We start from the raw sequence: 22,427 nt of genomic DNA, 5'->3' as shown, positions 1-22,427 counted from the left end.
GGACCCTGTGCAAGAGTTGCAGGAAGAGAAACCTTCATCTTCAGATTTGGTCTCTAGACCATCTACCTCATCTAGAAGGAGAGCAATTAGTGAGACAGGTATATATGCGTATTTGACACTTTCAAACAGCTTTTTACTGTTTATTCTCTAATAAAATTAATGCATTTAGCCTTAATGAAATTGTGCTTTGTTTTTGCTTTAGATGAATTTCTGAGTTTCGTTTTTATTTTTATGTGATTTATTTGGTTTAAAAATTGCCTTCTTAGCAACATTTTTCTGGTTGACTATAGCAGGCACGGTTTCCTGGGCCCCACTGGAGTTCATAGTTAGCTGTCTATTATTCAAGATAATAGAGGACAAGCGTATAAACTCTATTTTAGTCCTTAGTTACCTTAACAGTTAAAATAAAATATTCTAATAAGTGATAAAACACACCATTCAGTTTAAAAGCAAAGCGAATAACCTCTGGAACTGAAGATGAGATAAAATGGCTGAGAACATTTTTACAGAGAAAAGATAGTGGAGGAGGAGGAGGAGGCTGTGTTGCCTGATTAAAAGTCATAATAACTAAAACTGTATGATTCAGATGAAAGAGGAGTTCAGCAGATCAGTGAGATAGAATAGATAAACCCGGACTAGTGTGTACATGAGAGCAGAGGGCGGTAAGGACAGAGGATGTTTTGTTAACTGCATGGAACAAATTGTTCGTTATTTGGGGAAGAAAAGACAAGTTCTATCTGTACCATATGCCAAAGTGAATTCCAAATAAGTTTAAAAGATAAATGAAAAAAATTATATTTGAAGGATAGTCACTTTAAACTCGACAGTGTTAATACCCTTATTACATAAAAAGTTCCCCAAAATTGATTAAAATATTAAAAATCCATATAGCAAGAAGGCCAGAAACCCAAGTTTTTCGTAGTTAATACAAATGACTGATAAATATGAGGAGGGAGTGGATGGATCTTCATGATTTCACTTTATAGGCAATAAAAAATGCAAAAGTGTCTTTTCTAGGCTATCACATTAGCAGAGATGAATTTTTGACTCCTCCTGGTTCGCTTGTGTGTTGGTGCTGCTATACTACTGGTGTATAAGTTGTTGGTGTTAAACCTTTATGGATTGTAAAAAGGCTTGTCGTTCTTACCATTATTCCAGTAACTGTACTTCTAGAAGTCTATTCTAGAGGTATCATCAGAAATTCAAAGATTATATATGTAGAGACACTAATTACAGCATCATTTATAACTGAAGACATATATAGTAGAAAATGTCATCACTCTGGTTCAGGCCATCGCCGTGTCTTTTCTTGACCATAGCAACAGCGTTCTGATTTTCTTACTCTTGCTCTTTGTGTTCCTTCATGTGGTACCAAAAGAGATGGTAAAAGGTAAATTGAATTGTATCACTTCCCACTTAGCCACTTTTGTTACTTCAGTAAAACCCACACTTTTTGGGGCGCCTGGGTGGCTCATTTGTTTAAACGTCTGCCTTTGGTTCAGGTCACGATCCCAGGGTCCTGAGATCCAGTCCCACATTGGGCTCCCTGCTCAACGGGGAGTCTGCTTCTCCCTCTCTCCCTGGCTTGTACTCACCCTTGCTCTCTCTCTCAAAGAAAGAAAGAAAAAGAATCTTTAAAAAAAAAAAAAAAAAAAAGACACACTTTTTACCTCAGCCTACAAGGCCATGATCCTACCTTTAACCTGGTTTTTGGCCTTTTCCGCCTACCTTTATTGTTTCCACTGTGCTGATTATTTGATTCCTCGAGTCAAAACTCCTTCCTGTGTTTGCACACAGTTTTTTTCTGCCAGCAGTTCTTCCTATCTCTGCTTACGTGGTCAGTTCCTCATTTTTCTGTTTTTGCTTAAATGTGACCTTCTGAGAGAGGCTGTCTCTAATCAGCCAGAAAAGCAGATTCTCTCTTTCCCTTAGCCCCCTGCTTGTTTCCCCATAGTACGCATTATAGCTTGTAAATAGTTATGTTTCGGTTGCCTTGGTGTTTGAAATTAAACTTCCTCTGGTGGCAGGGATGATGGCTGACTTCACTTTTGTATACCCACGGCCTAGCACTGTGACACAGTAAGCAGGTGCTCAGATTTGTGGACTAAATCATTGAATTATGAGGAACAATATAGGGGCGCCTGGGTGGCTCAGATGGTTAAGCATCTGCCTTTGGCTCAGGTCATGATCTCTGGTTCCTGGGATCCAGTCCCTGTGTTAGGCTGCCTGCTCAGTGGGGGTCTGCTGCTCTCTCTCCCTCTGCCTCTCCCCCCTGCTCATGCTCTCTCTCTCAAATGAATAAATAAAATCTTTAAAAATGATGAACAGTATATGAACCTATGTCACGGACACCATATTCTGCAGCCATTAAAAATAATGTAAAAGAAGATTTAAGAGAAAACCATCCCAAATTGTACATTTAGTATGATTCAGATATGTTTTTTAAAAGGAAATAAAAAATGAAAACTGGAAAATTATTACAGTAAACTTTTTTTTTAAGATTTTATTTATTTAACAGAGAGCACAAGCTGGGGGAGCGGCAGGCAGAGGGGGAGGAAGAAGCAGGCTCCCCGCTGAGCAAGGAGCCTGATGCGGGGCTCGATCCCAGGACCCTGGGATCAGGACCTGAGCTGAAGGCAGACGCTTAATGACTGAGCCACCCAGGCGCCCCTACAGTAAACTTCTAATATTGGTTTCAATGGTAGCACTACAAATGATTACATTCTTAAAAATTTCCTGTTTTTTTAAGATTTCTATAATGAGTAATATAATACTTTAATAGTCACAAAAAAAGCCCCAAATATTATTTTTAATGGAGGTAAAAATTATGAATCAGCGTGGTTTAGGCTCTAAGATCACCTTTTATAGGGAATATAAACATGATTAAGAATTTCTATCAAGAATTTGTGATCTAGTTGTGGAGATCAACACAGAATTACTTTAAGAGTGTTTGGGCAATTCAGAGGAAAAAGATGTCTTCTGGCAGGTAAGGTCAAGAGAAGGAAATGGAGTGAGCAGAGGTGTGCGAGTTGTACCTGTTTCAGGCATGTGGATTATAGTTTAATCCCATAACCCTGTTTGGTACTTAGATAAAAGGCTGCAATGAGCACCTTGCCACATACATCCTTAAGTAATTATGCAGGTATTTCTTGATCAATCTCTAGGATAGACATTGCCCACAGAATGTATTATTTTAGATTTCTACCAACAGTGTATAAAAATGTTCTTTCTCTCAAATCTCTTGAAACTCTCATTTTAAATTTTGTAATTCTTGTGGGTGAAAAATGGTATCTCATTTTAATCTTGTTGCGTGTCCCTGGTCAGTAAGAGGTAGGAGATTTTTTCATATGTTTATTAGTTCTTTGTATTCTGTGAATTGCCTTTTCATAGCTTTGACTTTTTTTTTTTAAGATTTATTTGAGACAGAGCACGAATGAGTAGCAGGGGCAGAGGAAGAGGGAAAGGCAGGCTCCTGCTGAGCAGAGAGCCCGATGTGGGACTCGATCCCAGGTGCCCGGGATCATGACCTGAGCTGAAGGCAGATGCTTACCCAACTGAGCCACCCAGGGGTCCCTTGACTTTTTTATTTTAAATCAAGTTTTGTTTTACTTGATTGGTGAGGACTTGTATATAATGGATAGTAACTGTTTTATGTATGTTGCAGATATTTTCTTCCAGTTTGACATTTGCTTTTTAACTTTTATTTTGCCATGTAAGCCTTAATTAACATAGTCTAATGTTGATAAACTTTTTCTTGAGGGCTTTGCAGTGTTACATCATACTTCCCTATCCCAGTATGATAAGAATATTCTCTTACAAGTATTTGGATGGTTTTATTCTTTGTGTTTGGCTCTTTAATTCACTTGGAATTTGATACACTACATGGTAGGACTCTCATTTATGTTCCTGACAGATTTGGTAACATTCTAAGTCAGAGATAATTCATTATTTAAAATAAAATAAACCATTTTCACTGCTTTTGATCCTTATTGAAAATACAGGGTACTGAGGAAATTGGAATGTAAAAAAAAAAAAAAACCTTCTAAGTGGTTCAGTCAGTTGGGCATCCAACTTGTGGTTTCAGCTCAGGTTGTGGTCTCGGGGTCGTGGGATTGAGCCCTGCTTTGGGCTCCGTGCTGAGCATGGAATCCGCTTGAGATTCTCTCTCCCTCTGCCCCTCCCGTTCATGCTCGCTCACTCTCTAAAATAGGTGGATCTTTAAAAAAAAAAAAAAAAAAGCCTTCTAAGTAAATTAAACATTTTTGTTTCTTTTCAGAAACAAATCTTGGGACGCCTGGGTGGCTCAGTCGGTTAAGCAGCTGCCTTCGGCCCAGGTCATGATCCCAGGGTCCTGGGATCGAGTCCCACATCAGGCTCCTTGCTCAGCAGGGAACCTGCTTCTCCCTCTCTCTCCGTCTGCTTGTGCTCTCTCTGTCAAATAAATAAAATCTTAAAAAAAAAAAAAAAGAAAAAGAAACAAATCTTACATCCTAAAGTATGATTTTTGACAAATTTTGATTGGTTAATGAAAACTCTAGATGGATTAAATTGTGAGTTAATGTAGATGATGTTCTGAAAGAAGCTTAAAACGCCTTTTTTTTTTTTAAAGTTTATTTACGTATGTATATCAGTTATCTCTACACCCAACGTGGGGCTCATACTCATGACCCCGAGATCAGAAGTCGCACGCTCCTCCTACTGAGCCCACCACACACCCCAGAAGCTTGAAAAGCTTTTTTAAAATGCAGTGTTCTGGGGGCCCCTGGCTGGCTCAGTCAGTAGAGCATGTGACTCTTGATCTTGGGTTCATGAGTTCAGGCCCCACATTTGGTATAATGCTTACTTAAAAAAAATACAGTGTTCTGTCATAGCTCTCAGTTGGATTGATCCAATAGAAGTGTTGACTTTTGAAACAGTAGTAATTGACTATTTTCTCTGCTTAATATCATTGAAATTAAATTTTGGTACAAGTAGGTACTCAAGGCAGCTCATTTGCTACATGAATCACAGTATAGGGTTTTAATTGACTTGTCTTTCTTTATGTATCCAGAAGAACATTCAGATGAATTACCTGGTGAACGGCAGAGAAAGCGCCACAAATCTGATAGTATTTCCCTTTCCTTTGATGAAAGCCTTGCTCTGTGTGTAATAAGGGAGATATGTTGTGAAAGAAGCAGTAGCAGTGAATCAACAGGGACGCCATCAAATCCGGTAATCTTTTCATTTTAAATAAAACAAGATTCTTGAGGCGCCTGGGTGGCTCAGTCGGTTAAGCGTCTGTTTTCGGCTCGGGTTGTGATCCCAGGGTCCTGGGATCGAGGCCCGCATGGGGCTCCCTGCTCTGCGGGGAGCCTGCTTCTCTCTTCCTGTGCTTGCTGCTCCCCCTGTCTGTGCTCTCTCTCTGTCAAATGAATAAATAAAATCTTCAAAGAAAAAGAAACCCAAAACTCTTGTTTTTAAAATCTAGTTCTAGAGGACGCCTGGGTGGCTCAGATGGTTAAGCGTCTGCCTTCAGCTCAGCTCACGATCTCAGGGTCCTGGGATCAAGTCCTGCATCGGGCTTCCTGCTCCTTGGGAGCCTGCTTCTCCCTCTGCCTCTCTCTCTCTCTCTCTCATGAATAAATAAATAAAATCTTAAAAAAAAAAAAAATCTAGTTCTAGAAGTCCTAATAAGCATTTGGGTAGAATGCACATATATGCTGTGGTATTGCTGTTATACACAGTGCTAAATTTTTCTGTCAAATAAAACTACTAGTGGCTCAGTTGGTTAAGTGGCTGCCTTCAGCTCAGGTCAATATCCCAGGGTCCTGGGATCCCCTTCAGTGGGGAGCCTGCTTCTCCCTCTGCCCCTCACCCCGCCTGTGCTCTCTCTTTCTCTGTCAAATAAATAAATATTAAAAAGAAATAAAAATAAAACTACTATATAAATCTTTTCTACTCCCAACCCCAGGTTTGAGAGAAGGGTGGGAGATAGTTGTGGGGTGTGTTGGTAAAATTAGTACCAATATTAATAGTTGTTAATGTCATCCTACATATTGGAGAATCTTTGTGGGCCACTGCACCAATAGTAAATTCAGATAAATTGGAGTATAGGATGGTCTGCGGATTTTTGTTTTACTTTTTAAAAAATAAGGGAACAGAAAAGCAAATTTGGTTCAGTTAGATATCTTAGAATTCTAAGGCTGGTTTGTTTTGAATATTTAGAGTAACAGTATCTTTATTATTGTAGCTAAGTAAGTCAGCATAGTCTAAGCTACACATTTGCCATACGTAGGCCTAGATACTACTAAGCCTCCATACTAAGGCTGTGGAATATAGGTATGTTACTGCATGGATGGTGGGAGAGTTTTAGTACTTTTTGATTATTGATACAAAATCCCAAAGCATTAGGAGTAAAACTCTTAAGAGATGTCATTGAAGGGGCGCCTGGGTGGCTCAGTCATTAAGCGTCTGCCTTCGGCTCAGATCATGATCCCAGGGTCCTGGGATCGAGCCCCGCATCGGGCTCTCTGCTCAGTGGGAAGCCTGCTTCTCCCTCTCCCACTCCCGCTGCTTGTGTTCCCTCTCTCGCTGTATCTCTCTCTGTCAAATAAATAAAATCTTTAAAAAAAAAAAGATGTCATTGAAAGAAGTTTGGTTAAAAAAAAAAAGGTTTTTGCTAACAAGAATACCTGACAAATGGAATATTACCTTTCTTGTCATTAAACATTTATCTTTAAAATACTATTAAAAATAGAACTTTTATTTGTGATATGGCAGTATCTCATGGTCGTCATTCTGGATATTAGTGATCATTTTATAGTTCCTAGAAGGTGTAAGGGACTGAATCCGTTGTGATAGTAAACTTATTCTTACTTTTTCCGTATTGTTACTTCTTACACATACTATGTTTACATTTTTCTCTTCCAAAGCAGTGATTTTAGTGGATACAGGATTTACTAGAGCTGTTACTTCTGTAGGCCACTAGATGGCACGGAGAGCAAGTTCTTCAGTCAGTCGGTCTGTTGGTGTTTTCTGTGCCAGGTTCTGTCTGGCACTGGGGTGGAGTGGTGGTCAAGGTAGATATGGTCCCTGCCCTCAGGGGGAGACACATCATCAACAATGAAACAGGTAATTAATACATTTAATAAATGCTATGGGAAAAAATACGGGTTCTCGAGAAAAAGAAAAGTGCATTTACCTTCCATCTTTCTTATGGGTTTAATAAATTGAGGAACTAAAGGCTATATTCTAGGCTCTATACTAGGCAGTTTATATGATATCTCAGGAGCCTCAAATTCCATTTACAGATGGGAAAGATAAGCTTGAGGGTTTTAAATAACTTGTTTAAGATCTCATAATAATTGCCACAGTTGGAATTCAGGCAAAACCAGGGACTTCTGACTTCAAAATTTAAGATCTTTCTGATGCTTTTTACATGTACAATATTGTAAAAGTTTCTGGGTCATTCTTTTTTGAACATTAGCCAAAACTTTAAAAAACAGCTTTTAATTTGCTTTCTTCATAGCACCCTAGAATACAGGGGTTAGCAAACTTTTCCTGTAAAGGGCCAGTTAGTAACTTATTTTGGGCTTTGTGGGCCTTGTGGTCTTTGTTGCAGCTACTCAATCTGCTGTCGGGCTTAAAGCAGCTGTAGACAACAGGAAATGGCTGTGCTCAGTAAGACTGGAGTTATAAAAGTCGATGGGCAGCAGGCCGTACTTTGCCAACCTGTACCATCGAAGATACTTGCTGAGACTTCAATCTGTCTTGTGATTTATCCCCATATTCTAAACTTAGTGCATTAAATGCTAGTTAATTGAAGTATCCAGTTTATTAGGTTACTTTATTAGAGATTGTATTCTAGCTTGATGTGTAATATTAACCTGTTAAGAGTCCTTGTTAAGAATTAGAACTGCAGCTTGTCAATTTTGCTTTTACTACTGCTTTCCTGACATCACTAAAAGAACAGTTGTTTGACCTCAGTATTTATAAAATACTTTGTTTTTATAGATAATAGAAATAATAATCATTTAATCCAAACTCCTCTTATAGATGAGGTAGCTGTGGTCTTTACAGGTTAAATATGTCCAAGGTTAAATAGCTCCTTAATGACAAATCTAGAACTAGAACGTTTGTATCTTGATTCTTAGACCAATGTACTTTTTCTAGTTCTAGCTTTCGACTTTGGATATGTTCCTCTTAGCCACTGACAGCAAATAATTATGGGATTAATGGTCTTATTAGGGTTCTTACACTATAAAATGAAGAACCACATGAGCTGATACAGAATTTTAAAAATAAATGTAAAAAAATTATGTCTGAAAGCTCTTCCAAAGAAATTATTCTCAAAGTTCACTAAAAAATAGATCTCATGGGGCACCTGGGTGGCTCAGTGGGTTAAGCGTCTGCCTTTGGCTCAGGCTTCCTGCTCAGCGGGAGTCTGCTTCTCCCTCTCCCTCTGCCCCTCCCCCCTGCTCCTTCTTTCTCTCTCTCAAAATCTTTTAAAAAAAATAAATCTCATAATTTGTGGGTTGGAGCTACTAGCATTCTACTAGTCTGAAGATATGAAGAGATTAAAACATGTTTTTAACTCTTTAACTCTTAAAGTGTGTATAACTCAGATATCTGAGACTCATGTATGCAAAATTGTGTATAATTTATGTATAAAAATATGTAATTGATATGTACTTATATATAAAATATATTTAATATGTAAGTAGTAAAGATAATTAAAAGTGGAAGTGCTCTCTTGGTTTTGGTATTGACAGAAGCTTTAGCAAAAAAGGATGAGTGGGACTTAAAAACTGAAGTTATTCCAGCGAGAGAGGTAAAATGTGGAAGTTGAAGTGCCAAGTTTGGTTGAGGGAAAAAAATGTAGATCTGGTTGATTTTTCATATTTGGGGGGTCGGGTGGGGTGTCTAGTTGGAAAGAAGATGAAAATGTTAATACGGTCCTATGTGAACCTTGAATGTCAAGGGGATTTAGCCTTTTTCCTTTAATGGGATTTTGAACAGGGTAAATAATATTAATGTAGTAATAACCCAGAATCTTAATCTAGTGTCATTGTGCAGGGGGGATCTAAGAAGTAAATATGACTGCAGGGATGAGCTAGGAAGCTGTTACAGAGGCAACAGGTAATGTACTTTAACTTTTTTTTTCTCCCCCCTGATCTTAGGATCTTGATGCTGGTGTAAGTGAACATTCAGGTGATTGGTTGGATCAGGATTCAGTTTCAGATCAATTCAGTGTAGAATTTGAAGTTGAGTCTCTCGATTCAGAAGATTATAGTCTTAGTGAAGAAGGACAAGAACTCTCAGATGAAGATGATGAGGTAGTTTTATTTCTCTAATTAAAGTCTAAAGATCTTTAATATTTTCTGTATTGATGACAATTGAAATAATGTATTCTGATTTCACTTACTCTTTGACTTTTGATTTGTTTGAACTAGAATATTGTTATGTGGACTTGAGGCTTTTTGTAGTTCCTTGTTGTCTGATTTATATTCCTGTAACTGTAAATGTCAAAAAGTCAATACTCCTTAATGAACATTCTTATAATAGTCTTATTTTTTTAAAAAATTCCCCTTTGGGGAGCCTGGCTGGCTCAGTAGGTGGAGCATGCCACTCTTGATCCTGGGGTCATGCGTTCAAGCCCCACATTGGGGGGGTAGAGTTTACTTTAAAAAATAAATTTAAAAAAATTCCCCTTTTATTATTTATTTACTTTTTACAAAAGTAAAGTATGCACACAGTTAAAGTCACTGGAGGTGACTACCTTCAACATTGCTATTTCACAGTTACTTAATATCTCCATATTTATAAAATAAAAATGCTTATACTGAATTTTTTGCTGTACTCATTTTAAACATCCTGTCTATTGCCTTTTAACCATAGTGGGTCAGGATTTCATGGTCCTCCACTTTTCCCCCTTTATACTCACTTATTCCATTTGACCTTTGTCTCAGAATTTCTCATATATAGTAGTACATGCTTTTCGTTTAGGACTTATCACGAAGAAGCTTTCCTGGTTAAGGAAAAAAGGTGATGAATTGATGCTAATGAATTTATTTTATTAGGTATATCGAGTAACTGTGTATCAGGCAGGGGAGAGTGATACAGATTCATTTGAAGAAGATCCTGAAATTTCCTTAGCTGTAAGTATACATCTGCTTTTTTAAGGAATTAAGAAAACATAGAGGTTAAGGTTAGAAAAATACAGCTAGTCTGCTTCCCAAAATGAAGTACTTTCTATAAAATTAAAATCTGTTTAGAAAAGTTTTAAAGCGTTTTTGTTCTTTTATTTGTTGTGTCAGAATCTGTTACTGAGTTTTTCTTTTTTTAAGATTTTATTTATTTATTTGACAGAGAGCGAGTACAAGCAGGGGGAACAGCAGAGGGAGAGGGACATGCACGCTCCCCACTGAGCAGAGAGCCTGATGCGGGGCTCGATCCCAGGACCCTGGGATCATGACCTGCGCCGAAGGCAAATGCTTAACCGACTGAGCCACCCAGGCACCCCTGTTACTGAATTTTTTAGGGTTTTTTTGGTGTGTGTGTTGGGATTTGAACTTTGAAAATTTTTTTATCGAAAATTTCAAGTATGTACAGCATAGAGAGTAGTAGTATGTATTTCTGGTGTATTTATCACCCAGCTTTAACAGTTATCAACATTTTGCCAATCTTGTTTATTACTAGAGAATGTGGTAGGTAGGATTTGCCATTTAAGAATTCAGGACTGGGGTGCCTGGGGGACTCAGTCAGTTGAGTGTCCCAACTCTTGATTTCGGCTCAGGTCATGATCTCTAGGGTTTTGAGGTTGAACCCCACATCAGGCTCAGCGCTCAGGGGGGAATCTGCTTGTCCTTCTCCCTCTGCTCTTCCCCCCTATCCTGGTCACATGTATGCTTGCTCTCTCTCAAATAAAACAAAATCTTAAAAAAAAAAAGAATTCAGGACTAAGGGGTGCCTGGGTGGCTCAGTCAGTCCAACTCTTGATTTCGGCTCAGGTTGTGATCTCAGTGTTGTTGAGGTGGATCCCTGCATCGACCCTACGCCCACCGTGGAGCCTGCTTAAAATTCTCTCTCTCCCTCTCTAAAAAATAATAATAAAAGAATTCAGGACTTAAAAATATTTACATTTCATGCTTCATGGGGTTCCTGAGGTATTGGAAGTTGTGTTTTTTTAACTGAATATTAATGCTTTAATTTTTGTTCTTAATATTGCTTTTAATTTGGGAAATCTCGTTTTTCTTTGCTAGTTTAAAAGTTATTATCCAAATGCAAAAAAGATGAAATTGTAAGATTTTCAAAAAAAAAACTTATGCTGTATTAGAAAATAATTCAAGTAACTAGTTGACTCATTTGATGCCAAAGATCCTGCAATTTATTGGGCTCTTTGAAGCACTTTCTTTCCCATATTGTAGAACTTTTGTCTTTGGTTTTATCAGTTGGGTAGTTGAGAACTTGAAAGAACTAATGTGGGAGAATGAAGTCGTCTCCATCCTTATACTGCTAATTTCTTAGGTTATTTGTGAGGCAAATTGAAAATGGTTATTCATGGCAGGTTTTACATGGACATTGTCCTCAGGCAAGAACCATGCTTCAGTTAAGATAGGGGGATAGGGACATGTTTGTTAAAGAGGCTGGGATGGTAAGGGAGTTTATTATTCACATTGGAAAGGTTTGGGAAGTAAGTTGAGGTATGGGAGAAGCAATAAGCACTTATAGAGATGAGGACACAGGAAACTAGAGGTAAGTAAGGGGCATACATTTTGGGTAATGACAAGGATGACAGATTTTAGCTGGCAGTGATTGCTGAGAAGAATGTTTTAGTGTTTCCTTTGTGTATGAAGTTAGGGAACACTCAGTTGAGCCCAGGTTTTAGAGCACTTCTGAGGCAGTCTTAGTCAATGGCGCATTGGGCGGTAGCTTCATCTAGATTGATTGGGTGGACATTGGGCACAGCATCCAAGATTGAACCTTTAAGGGAGTGAAGTGAGTATAGGCCTCATTTTAGAATAAAAGGCTATATCACCCTTGCTTCAACTAAATGAACCAGCTTTGTCCTTAAACAGATAACTTTATTGGGACATGGTTAAGATCACGGTGAATACATTTTTTGTTTTAGAGTTCTTTAGCATGGTTTGGCTGAAAAAGTTATGTACTTTATAATCTCATGCTTGAGGAAAGATTGTTACATGTCAGATATTTTATATAAAACATGAAATGCTGAGAATTGAACTATGTGATAGATTTTACCTCAGACATACTGAAGTTGCTAGTGTTGGCTATGACTAGTTGTGTTAAAGGGTTCCAGAAACTCACTCTGTCTTTTTTCATTGAAGGACTATTGGAAGTGTGCTTCGTGCAATGAAATGAATCCTCCTCTTCCACCTCATTGCAACAGATGTTGGGCCCTCCGTGAGAACTGGCTTCCTGAAGAAAAAGGGAAAATGCCTGAGAAAGCCAAACTAGAAAACTCAACACAAGTAGAAGAGGGCTTTGATGTCCCTGATTGTAAAAAAACTGCAGTGAATGATTCCAGAGATTCATGTGCTGAGGAAAATGATGATAAAATCACACAAGCCTCCCAATCCCAAGAAAGTGAGGACTATTCCCAGCCATCAACTTCTAACAGCATCATTTATAGCAGCCAAGAAGATGTCAAAGAGTTTGAGAGGGAAGAAACACAAGACAAAGAAGAAATTGTGGAATCTAGTTTTCCCCTTAATGCCATTGAACCTTGTGTGATTTGCCAAGGTCGACCTAAAAATGGTTGCATTGTTCATGGCAAAACGGGACATCTTATGGCATGCTTTACGTGTGCAAAGAAGCTAAAGAAAAGGAATAAGCCCTGTCCAGTATGTAGACAACCAATTCAAATGATTGTGCTAACTTATTTCCCCTAGTGGACATGTCTATAAAAGTAGAGTTCTATATTTGTAACTATATAACCCTAAAAATTTAGACAACATAAAAATATTTTTTTACACATATCAAAGGAAGAAATTATCTGTACATGTAGATTTCTTCTCTGTAGTGTAATTCACCTACTCTGGGAGGGGCGATAGTAAATACTTCTTTTAGAAAAATTTCACTTTTGTTTATATTTGGGTTTTAATGTAATTAAAATTGGACATATAGCTCATCTTAACCCCTTACTCCTCATATTTTAAATGATTTTCACTTCCTTAAAATTTAGAGAAGTACCTGATTTTAAAAAATATAACATTTAAATATAAGTTATGTGCATTCAGGTTATGGTATGCAGTAATTATGCTACTTACAAAACATTCAGATCTGCAGACAGTTTCATTCACCATGCTTATTCATTAAATTGTCTAAATTTTTAGGTTTAGTATACTTATTTATTGATTTACAAATAAAAATATTAAATGAATAAGAATTGTTTCTAGAATGATTATTGGATTTTATAAACTTTTATAATAATGAGTTCTGTTAAAATAGAAATTATACTTGAATATCATCTACTTGGGTAATCAAAGGTGCAGGTATGAATGTGCTTCTATTTTGGAACGGCCAAGGCTGCCCACTGTGACAGTACACCTATGAATGGACAGCTGGATGCAGCAGGGAGCCTGCAAGGCATCGAGTAAGACTCAGCTGAGAGAATGATGTTACAAATTTACTTAGTAGGGCCATGAAATGCTGTTTTCTCCTTCCTGTTCACTTGTGTTATCACATGGCAGCTTGGCTTAAGTGGTTTCTCAACAAATGATGGTGAATGTTCTTGAAGGGATGTAGCTGGGGCAGGGAGGGGAGCTAGGACTAACCACCCTGCTACTTGTCAGCATGAAAAGCCCTGTTGTAATTTTCTGTAATTTCTCTGCATCATCCCTGAAGCTAAATTCCATGAGGCCAATTGATTGTGACACCTATATATAGGTGATCAATAAGAATTTATTGAGTGAATCTCAAAGCATTCGGACCTGTCTTGAAGCTGACTTCAAAGCAGGAGTCTGTAGGCTCCAAAGTCAGACTAGAGTTAGCTGTTGGTATCATTTTGTTCACCTTCATTTTTAATGAAGGTTTTAAAGGTACTGATGAGCGTGTAGTGTGTAGACCTCTGTTAGTTTAGGGTGGTAACTGCAAGTTGTCATGGCATCGTGGAAAGTTCGTAGTTGCACTTGCTCGCTGTTTGGATTTTGTACTGGAGTTTGATTTCATCTTTACAGAAAGTGTTTCTTCAGCTTAAAAAAATACCGTTTAAAAGTTTGTGGCCATATTGTCTATCATACAGAGCAAGCCTTCCCTTATATATGGTAGGGAATTATTGACATTTACAAGTACTGCTTTAAAAATAAGTTTTTTTTTAAAGATTTTATTTATTTATTTTGACAGACACAGCGAGAGAGGGAACACAAGCAGGGAGAGTGGGAGAGGGAGAAGCAGGTTTCCCCAGAGCAGAGAGCCCAATGTGGGGCTCGATCCCAGGACCCCAGGATCATGACCTGAGCCGAAGGCAGATGCTTAACGATTGAGCCGCCCAGGCGCCCCTAAAAAGATAAATATATTAAAGCAGCAGCGCATAAGGTGCTCAGAAGTGTTAAATATGTTCAATTATAAAATGGACTGTTAACAGGAACTAATAAAAAGCAACAGAACAAACGAGTAGTCTCAAGTGCAAGCAGATGGGAGACTCCCCACATGTTCAGTAATTTATTATAGGTAATACATTTGAAGTGATGTACTAAAATTGTTAGAATTACATTTTGGATAAGAAGACCGTAATTGATTTTTTTTAGGAGAGAGATGATCCTAAAACATAAATTTTTGTTCTCTTTTAAAGCTCTTTAAAGATTCATGTTTTTAAAAATTAGGGACATTGGAGCACCTGGTGGCTCAGTCGGTTAAGTGGTTGCCTTTGGCTCAGGTCATGATCCCGGCCTCCTGGGATTGAGCCCTATATATACGGGGCTCCCTGCTCAGCGGGGAGTCTGCTTCTCCTTCTGCCCCTGCCCCGCCCCCCCACCCCCGCTTGCTCGTGCTCTAATAAATCTTAAAAAAAAATTGATAGACATTTTCCTTTCATCCTGTTTCAGTCCCACAGATCTGCTTGAAAATATATTTAGATGTCCTACTAAGAAAGTCAACTTATTACAGTAGTATCTTTCACATTCCAAATTGCAAAATTTGTCTTTTTTCCCTCATCTTTGTTACTGTCATGTTAGATGAATTCCATTTAAACATTTCTCAGTTAAATTATAGTACTATTATGTGTTAATTTTGGTTCACATCTTTCCAGGTCACACCCTGTATTAGGCCTTTTCCCAAGATCACAGTAAAACCTACCTAAATTGACCTCACTGCCTTTGGTCTCTCCCATTTTTGGTTCATTTATAGATAATTTACAGATAGCTTCATGTTGGTTCCCCGATTTAAATACAGAAAAAACTTCAATAATTCTATTTCTTATTGAATATTATTGCAAATGTTCTGGGTGTTCATTTTAGACATTTAGACTTCTCTAGAAACAGCTACTTTGTTTTCACCATTGTACTCTTAAACCCTTTGGTTGCAACAAAGTTCATTTGTATCCTCTCTCGTGAGTTATTTTTATTCTAATGGAGTGGGAAGGGCTAAATTCAAATAGCAGATCTGGCCCTTTGTGACCTTAGAATTAGAGACAAATCTATAGAGCCTACATATGACAGGGTCTGGCAGGTAGTAAAGACTTATAAATGGTAGCTTTTAATACTTTTGTTGTATCCATTTATGACCATTACCACTCCAAAACGCAGCTGAATTAGCCTTGAATTAACCTTTTTTCCCTTCTACACTGTCTCAGTTCTGAGGTACTTTGTTCACACTTAAATTTATTTATATGTTGCTTTGGATCTTCTCTCCAAAAGCAGGTTCTAACATCCATTTGTATCTCCTCCCCCCCCCAGGTGCCTAATATAATGCATTGTGTGGACAGTAGGCATTCAGTAAAGGATGATTGTCAAAGAAAACAGCTATGTAGTTTTCTCAAATTTATAAGAGGAAAAGACAGTTTTAAAAAAATATCCAGAAAAAAGAGTCTGTAATATTGCAATAATTGCAAAAATTACTTCAAAGGCAAAAGAGAAACATTCTAACAAAACAGTGGTTTTTCAAAAGTTGATATGCTATCAGGATTGTAACAATTGGTAAAGCTTTCTTAAAACATCCCTCTGTATTAAGTTTTTCCACCTTTTCTCACATTTATTTTGTTCTTTTTTAAGAGGCAAGTGAGAAGACCAAATCTCTTTAGTTAAAGACTTTTCTAACCACAAGGTGGAAGCACTACTCTGGGAGTTCTCTGCAGGCATCCTTTAATGGTAGGTAGACCTCTAATGGGACAGAACACTCCCCCCGGGAGAGCTTGCTGGGCTAGAGAGCAAAGATGTGATGGGAGTTCTGCTCTTGCTTGTTTAAACACAAACTTCCCATCTTGGTCCAGAAATCCTTCATTATTCATCCTTCAAAACTTCATGTCCGTGGTCCATAAGGGAAAACAATTTTTAAATTAACTTTGACTTAAGTTAAATAAGTGTTATTTCAGCATAAACTCTGGGAAATGTTTAATGAATGTGTTAAGGTGTAGCAATTACCTGTGTAAACTGGTACCTCTAAAATTTGAGGTTCCAATCTTTAAATCATTTGCTTTCTTTCATTATAAAAAATAGAAATAGAAAACTTTTTAAAAAATGAAGTCGGAAAAAAAAACACATAATTCTGTCATCCAAAAAAATGGACTAATTACTTGCTTTACTTCTTTTCCCTATTCTAATATTTTAAAATTTAGTTCATTTTAAAACTACCTTTTTGGGGGAGTGGGGAGTAATGGACCCTCTAAAGAACTGCAAATATTGAAGTCTAGCTAAAATGTTCCATCAAACTTCTGCCAAAGGGGGTCCTACATATAATGAGTTCTCTTGAAAATAGAAAACCTTTCCCACTTACTAAGTTGAGATATTCGTCATTTTTTAGAAATCGGTACCTCTAAATTAGCCATTTTGTACTCAGCCGTGTCTCATTTAAACTGTTGTATACGTGTTTCAGAGGGCAACCTTGAGTCTGTCCTTTGCTGGAAATTTGACATCAGGGGTTGTTACAGTGATGAGGGTTAAGGGTTATTAATTTTCCAGTTCTTACAGAAGGCAAATCTTGGTTTATAACTACGTTCTGTGTTTCACACTTTGAAATCCACAAAATTTATTACTTGGGACAAAAGACTTCTCCCTGTACCAGCATTTTCCAAAATGTATTTGGTAATCAAGGAATGTAAGTTCAGAGGGATGGTACTAGGCTAAACTATTTAAGGAAATAGTTCTCTGGCTTATGTTTGGAAAATGCATTCCTTTCCTGCATGATTTCTCAAAGCCTTTACTACATTAATGTGCATTCTGAAGTTTGCAGGTTTTTTTTTTTTTTAATCAGAAGGCACATTTTTCATCCATCATCTGCCCCATGGTACAAAGTGATTTAGGATATAACATATATAATAGCATGGGTATTTATCATAACTGTCCTGGAGTGACTGGGTTTTGAAGAGTTGTTGCAATATTATTGCCTCATAAAATGATAATTAAATTTGGTCTTGTCCAGGCTTTATTTGGTGGTAATCAGTTCTGTCTAGTTATGTAGACTTCGTTACATTTGCATATTTGTTTTTAAGGTAATGGTAATGGAAGGAAACCGTATTCATTGCTTACATGAATATTCTTATTAAGGATCAGGAGGGGCACCTGGGTGGCTCAGTCGGCTAAGTGTCTGCCTTTAGCTCAGGTTGTGATCTGGGGGTCCTGGGATTGAGCCCTGCATCAGGCTCCCTGCTCAGCAGGGAGCCTGCTTCTCCCTCTCCCTCTGTCTACCCTCCCCCCTTCCCCCCCCCGCCCCGCTCGTGTACACTCTCTCAAATAAATAATAAAATCTTTAAAAAAAAAACCCAGAATATTCTAAATTCAGAGGTAGTCATGGCCCCTACCCAGTAAACTTTGTCTTAGACAATTTGTGCAAGTTCTTAATTATAGTAGAGAAGAAAGTCACTGAGAAAACTTATAAATCAGCTGTGAAACATCTATAAAAGGCTGTGGAGTAGTTCATATGCTAAAGTAGGATAAGATGTTTTGTGGCCAGTAGAGTATCTGCTTATTAGTGATAGAATGTAAAGTCTCTAATGAAGTTCAACTCTTTCCCTAAACTTCTATTTTAGGTATTGTGAGGTGGTTTGTTTTTGTTTTTGTTTTTTTGGCTCTTCAATAATCATTTTCTCCCCCTTTCCCCCATCTGAAGTCATGAGGAAGATATAAGGATCTGTCATAAAATAAACTATTGTCACTGTAGAATAAAAACCAAACTTCTTAATAAGCAATTTACCCTGTTGCAATGAGACAATATGCTCTGCTCATTTTTTCTGGATTCCCTAGGAAAGGTATTTCCAATCCAGTATCAGATATTTTTACTTTCTAAAGCTAGAGGTAACTTCTTATAACCGTTTTAAAAACATTACAAATGCAAATCCGCTTCGGGAACGAAACACAACATTGATTTCTTAGACTTTAAAAAATGCTAAGAGGCTTTTAATACTTCTGCTCTGAACGTGATAATTAAGTACCAAAATCAAACTAACACTTAACTTGTGGGGACTTAACGTTTCTCTAAAATACTCCCTTCCATTTAGATTTACTCATGTTAACATTTATCATAATTTAGATAGGTACATAAAAAGCTGTGTTAGTTCAGGAGATGTCTTAACTATTATTAATGCTCATTCCCCTAGCCAGTGTTTCAGTTTTCAGGTCAATTCTGTTTGTATCTGAGACAAAAGACCTGGTCTTTAATAAGGTGTATTCTGCTTTCAAAATATTTATGTCACCTAGTGTTAGTTATCCTTTCTCTGCCTGGGCAAGTACCAAAAAGGACATCAAAATAATGGCATCTTAAACCACTGCTTTTGATAGTCACAGAATCAGTCCAGCAGGGGCCTTCATTTAACAGGTAAGGAAACTGAATGTGGGGTGGGTTTGAACTCAGGGTTCTTGCCTTCTAATTAAAATTTGACTCCTGCATTCTATCTTCTTTTCTCTATCTTATAAACCTTTACCATGTTGTTTCCTCCATAAAAGGAATTATACCTGAACTTAGGACCTGAGGAGCATAACCACCAGTCTAAGAGGGTAAGAGGATAGTGGGAAAGATGTCATGAGCGGAGATTTGGGGCTCTGGTCTGAGTATGGTTGGAAGTACATGGTGGTTTCTCCCTTTGGACACTTAACTTGGTTAGTGGAGATTCAATCATACTAAACCCTCACTACAAAGTTTACTTCTGAGCACTTTGCTGCAAAATATGTACCCTGAACGTGCTCTGTATTAAATTCAGGTTTGGTTTAGATTTGGTTTGGAGATTGCTTTACTTGTCTCTAAATGATTTTAGGTTTGATAAAATTTCTGATTTTAAAAACATTATTTCCTTAAGGAGTTTACTTGTCTCTAAATGATTTTAAGTTTGATAAAATTTCTGATTTTAAAAAACATTATTTCCTTAAGGAGTTTACATTAAGGCTGAACCAGTTCAGATTTTGGCTCATGTCCCTTTGAAAATTGGTATCTTAGAAAAGTTAGGACTCAGAATGTCTGACTGAAAAATAAGGCTTGATGGTAAATCGAGTTTATGTGCTTTGTAGCATACCGAAATCATTTCTGTAATATTGATACATACTTTCAAGTACATAATAAATTACTGTTTATTTAAATAAAAATGATCCAGATATTCAAGTTATTACCAGATTTTATAAGACATAAAAAGACTACAAATTCTGTTTAGATGAACAAGTATGATTGGCACAGGAATAGCTCCTGAGTGCCCAGGTATCTCCCACTCATTTGTGGTTCTCACGCATTCATCACATACCAACCACCGCATAGCTTTGTTTTCAGATCCTAGAGAACTTTCAGTTTAAAGAACCAAGGCAACTCACATTCCATGAGCAATATATAGCACTTAGAAATCTGCTTAGGAGTTGCTCTTTTTTGGTTTGTTTCCCCCTTAATTCTTATATAAAATGTTTTAAGATAGGTTAACTATGATAGTGGAGAACAGTTGTTTCAATTGAGTACTAATGGTAAAAATTTTGTTTTCTAATAGGTAGTTTGTGTTGTTAAGAGGTAACATAATTTACTATGAACCTTAGGATAAATGCAAAGCACAATAAAAACACCATATTTGAATTTACTTCTTGATATGTATTTGAAAACTCTTCTGAGTGTTGCTACTGAGCTAGAGATTGCCAAAGCATAGGACTTCATTTGACAAAATGACTCAAAGCCCAACACAGTTTCTGGGAGAGATTGGGTGTAGTAGGTTCATAGAACTCTTTGTTCACTCATTCGTTCAGTTTCTACTAAGTACTGGGCTCTGAAGATAAAAAAAAATGTATTTTTCAAACTAATTAAATAGACCCTGGCCTCAAAGCTCACATTCTATTAGGGAAAATCACACATGAAAGTAGAAGATTATAATACAGTTGTAAATTCATAATAGAGGTAACCCATTTAATTTGAGTACCAAAGAGGGAAGGTCCCCAGATTGACTGGGAGGGAGTGGAATGGGAGGGATGAAGGTCAGCAAAGGCTTCCTGGAGGAGTTGACACCGGAACTGAGTTTTAAAGGAGTGGGAAAGAAAACGTAGTGGTGGGTCAGAATGGTATTCAGATACGGGACACAAACCGTGCATTAAGTGTACAGGAACCATAAGCAAGTTGATTGTTGTTGCTTGTTGAGTAGACCGTCCTCCCCAGTGCTGTGTGAAGATGGATTTGAAGAGGAGAAGGCTGGGTGCAAGAGACCAGTAAGACTGCTGCAGTGGGGCCAGTGAGTCATGATGGCCTAAACTGACAATGTTACCAGCCACACACACAGGGAGAATCAACCAACAATTATAATTCACATCAATCTTTAGTGACTGACTGAATATACGGGCTGAGGGAGGAGGAGAAAGCATCAAGGATGGCTCTTGGGTTTCTAGTTTGCTGGTACCAGAGACAGTACAGGGGGAAGAGCAGCTCCAGGGAGAAAAATACGTTCCATTTCAACATGAGTTTGAGGTACCAGTGGGTCACATCCAGGTGGATATGTACAGTGGGAAGTTGGACTTGAGTCTGACGCTCAGGCAAGCTGCTAGAGTTACACATTTGGAGGTCCTCAGCATAACAGAACTGGCATCTGAGTGCAGAAAGGTTAACTGACCTGTTTTGGGGCTCTGTATCTAGAACCTTGTCATCCCACCAGGCCCATATTGTTTTTCTTGGGCCACTGAGACACGATTGCCTCTCTCCACTCCTATTTCCTTAGAACATCTGTGACATGAAATATTCCTAGTCCTATCCTTTCTCCCTGTGCTGAGAAGTAATTACATATGGCACTTACTATATCTTCACATACAGCACTCATGGCCAGGTTTTGTAGATAGTAGGTAATCAGTGAATATTCATCTTTATGGCTTATATTCATCTGGCTCTCTGTATACAAAATTTGCTCTGTTTTTTTCTTGCAGGAACTTCTTTCTTGATTCTCAAGTTAAATTTCTAAGACAACTTCAAGGTTAAGTGTTAAGTGGACAGTACCTGAAAGGTAGGTTTCTTCCATTCATCACGATTAAATCATTCCTTTGTTATCACCACACATTGCTTGTTGTGGTTTGAAAACAACCATTTCTCTTCTTAGGAAAGGACCATGGTGTTTCTTGAGTCAAGGTCCCACAGAGGGAGTTAAAAGAGTTGCAGTAACCTGGCGTGAGTAATCCCTGATTCCAGGTGATGATGGGGGTTGTGTTTCACATTTTGCTTTATTTGACAAATATGTGAAAGACAGTCACTAAAAATAAGAACAGACCAGGCTTTGTTGCAGCTGAGTGGCTTGGCAAATCACCATAGAGAGGAATCTGAGGACATGAAGGATTTGATACTGGGATAGAATCCAGTTGTCCTCTGAAGGGAAGTAAAATATCCTTTTTAAGAGCACTGAAGTTCTGGGGTTTTTCTGGAATAACCACCTTTGTGAGGTATGGATCGTGTCCAGGGACCGTAACCTGAGAGGAAACAAAAAACAATCATCTGAGAGTGATTTCAGATGTTTCGTGGTGCCAACACTAAAAACACTGACATCCACCACTAAAATGTGGCCTTTATGAAACACACATAACCAGCAGCCAGGCCTCCCAGGCTAGTAACAGCTTCAGGCTGACTCACTGAATGAGTTGTCCAATGCCTGTTGCCCAGAGTTATGAAGTGAAATAAAGACAGGTCCCTTATCTGGAGATGTATCCTAGGAAAAGGAAGCCATAGACTGATTCTCTCCCCATCATTTTTTGGAGAACAAAGGTAAAGAATTGACTGTTTTCCTTTGTTCCAAGTCTGTACTTAATATCCTGATTGGGTATCAAGAGTATTTATAAGTGGAA

The 22,427-nt window shown here is 37.9% G+C and overlaps 2 protein-coding genes across 16 annotated transcripts in view; one reads left to right on the top strand and one right to left on the bottom strand.

The window, feature by feature from the left end:
- The window catches only part of MDM2 (MDM2 proto-oncogene), a 42,875-nt gene that overhangs the window by 13,690 nt on the left and 6,758 nt on the right, over positions 1-22,427 (top strand). For 8 of the 14 annotated variants that reach the window (XM_064590910.1, XM_064590909.1, XM_064590908.1 and 5 more), the window contains 6 exons: positions 2-98; positions 5,051-5,211; positions 9,159-9,314; positions 10,059-10,136; positions 12,327-19,145; positions 21,522-21,759. In XM_064590910.1, coding sequence (XP_064446980.1) covers positions 2-98; positions 5,051-5,211; positions 9,159-9,314; positions 10,059-10,136; positions 12,327-12,890 — 1,056 coding nt within the window. In that variant the 3' untranslated portion in view covers positions 12,891-19,145; positions 21,522-21,759. The remainder of the gene's footprint in view (position 1; positions 99-5,050; positions 5,212-9,158; positions 9,315-10,058; positions 10,137-12,326; positions 19,146-21,521; positions 21,760-22,427) is intronic. The other 6 variants (XM_064590907.1, XM_064590906.1, XM_064590905.1 and 3 more) reach the window with 6 other exon arrangements.
- CPM (carboxypeptidase M) overlaps positions 19,695-22,427 on the bottom strand; it is a 69,561-nt gene continuing 66,828 nt past the window's right edge. For both annotated transcript variants that reach the window (XM_064590916.1, XM_045872999.3), the window contains exon 9: positions 19,695-22,055. In XM_064590916.1, the coding sequence (XP_064446986.1) occupies positions 21,813-22,055 (243 nt within the window). In that variant the 3' untranslated portion in view covers positions 19,695-21,812. The remainder of the gene's footprint in view (positions 22,056-22,427) is intronic.

Source organism: Mirounga angustirostris, unplaced genomic scaffold (genome assembly GCF_029215605.1).
Source record: "Mirounga angustirostris isolate CCGP_5_RB_7025 unplaced genomic scaffold, mMirAng1.0.hap1 SCAF_5, whole genome shotgun sequence".
Classification (NCBI taxonomy): Eukaryota; Metazoa; Chordata; class Mammalia; order Carnivora; family Phocidae; genus Mirounga; species Mirounga angustirostris.
The sequence above is the reverse complement of the archived record's forward strand: the minus strand, read 5'-3'. Positions and strand labels throughout refer to the sequence as shown.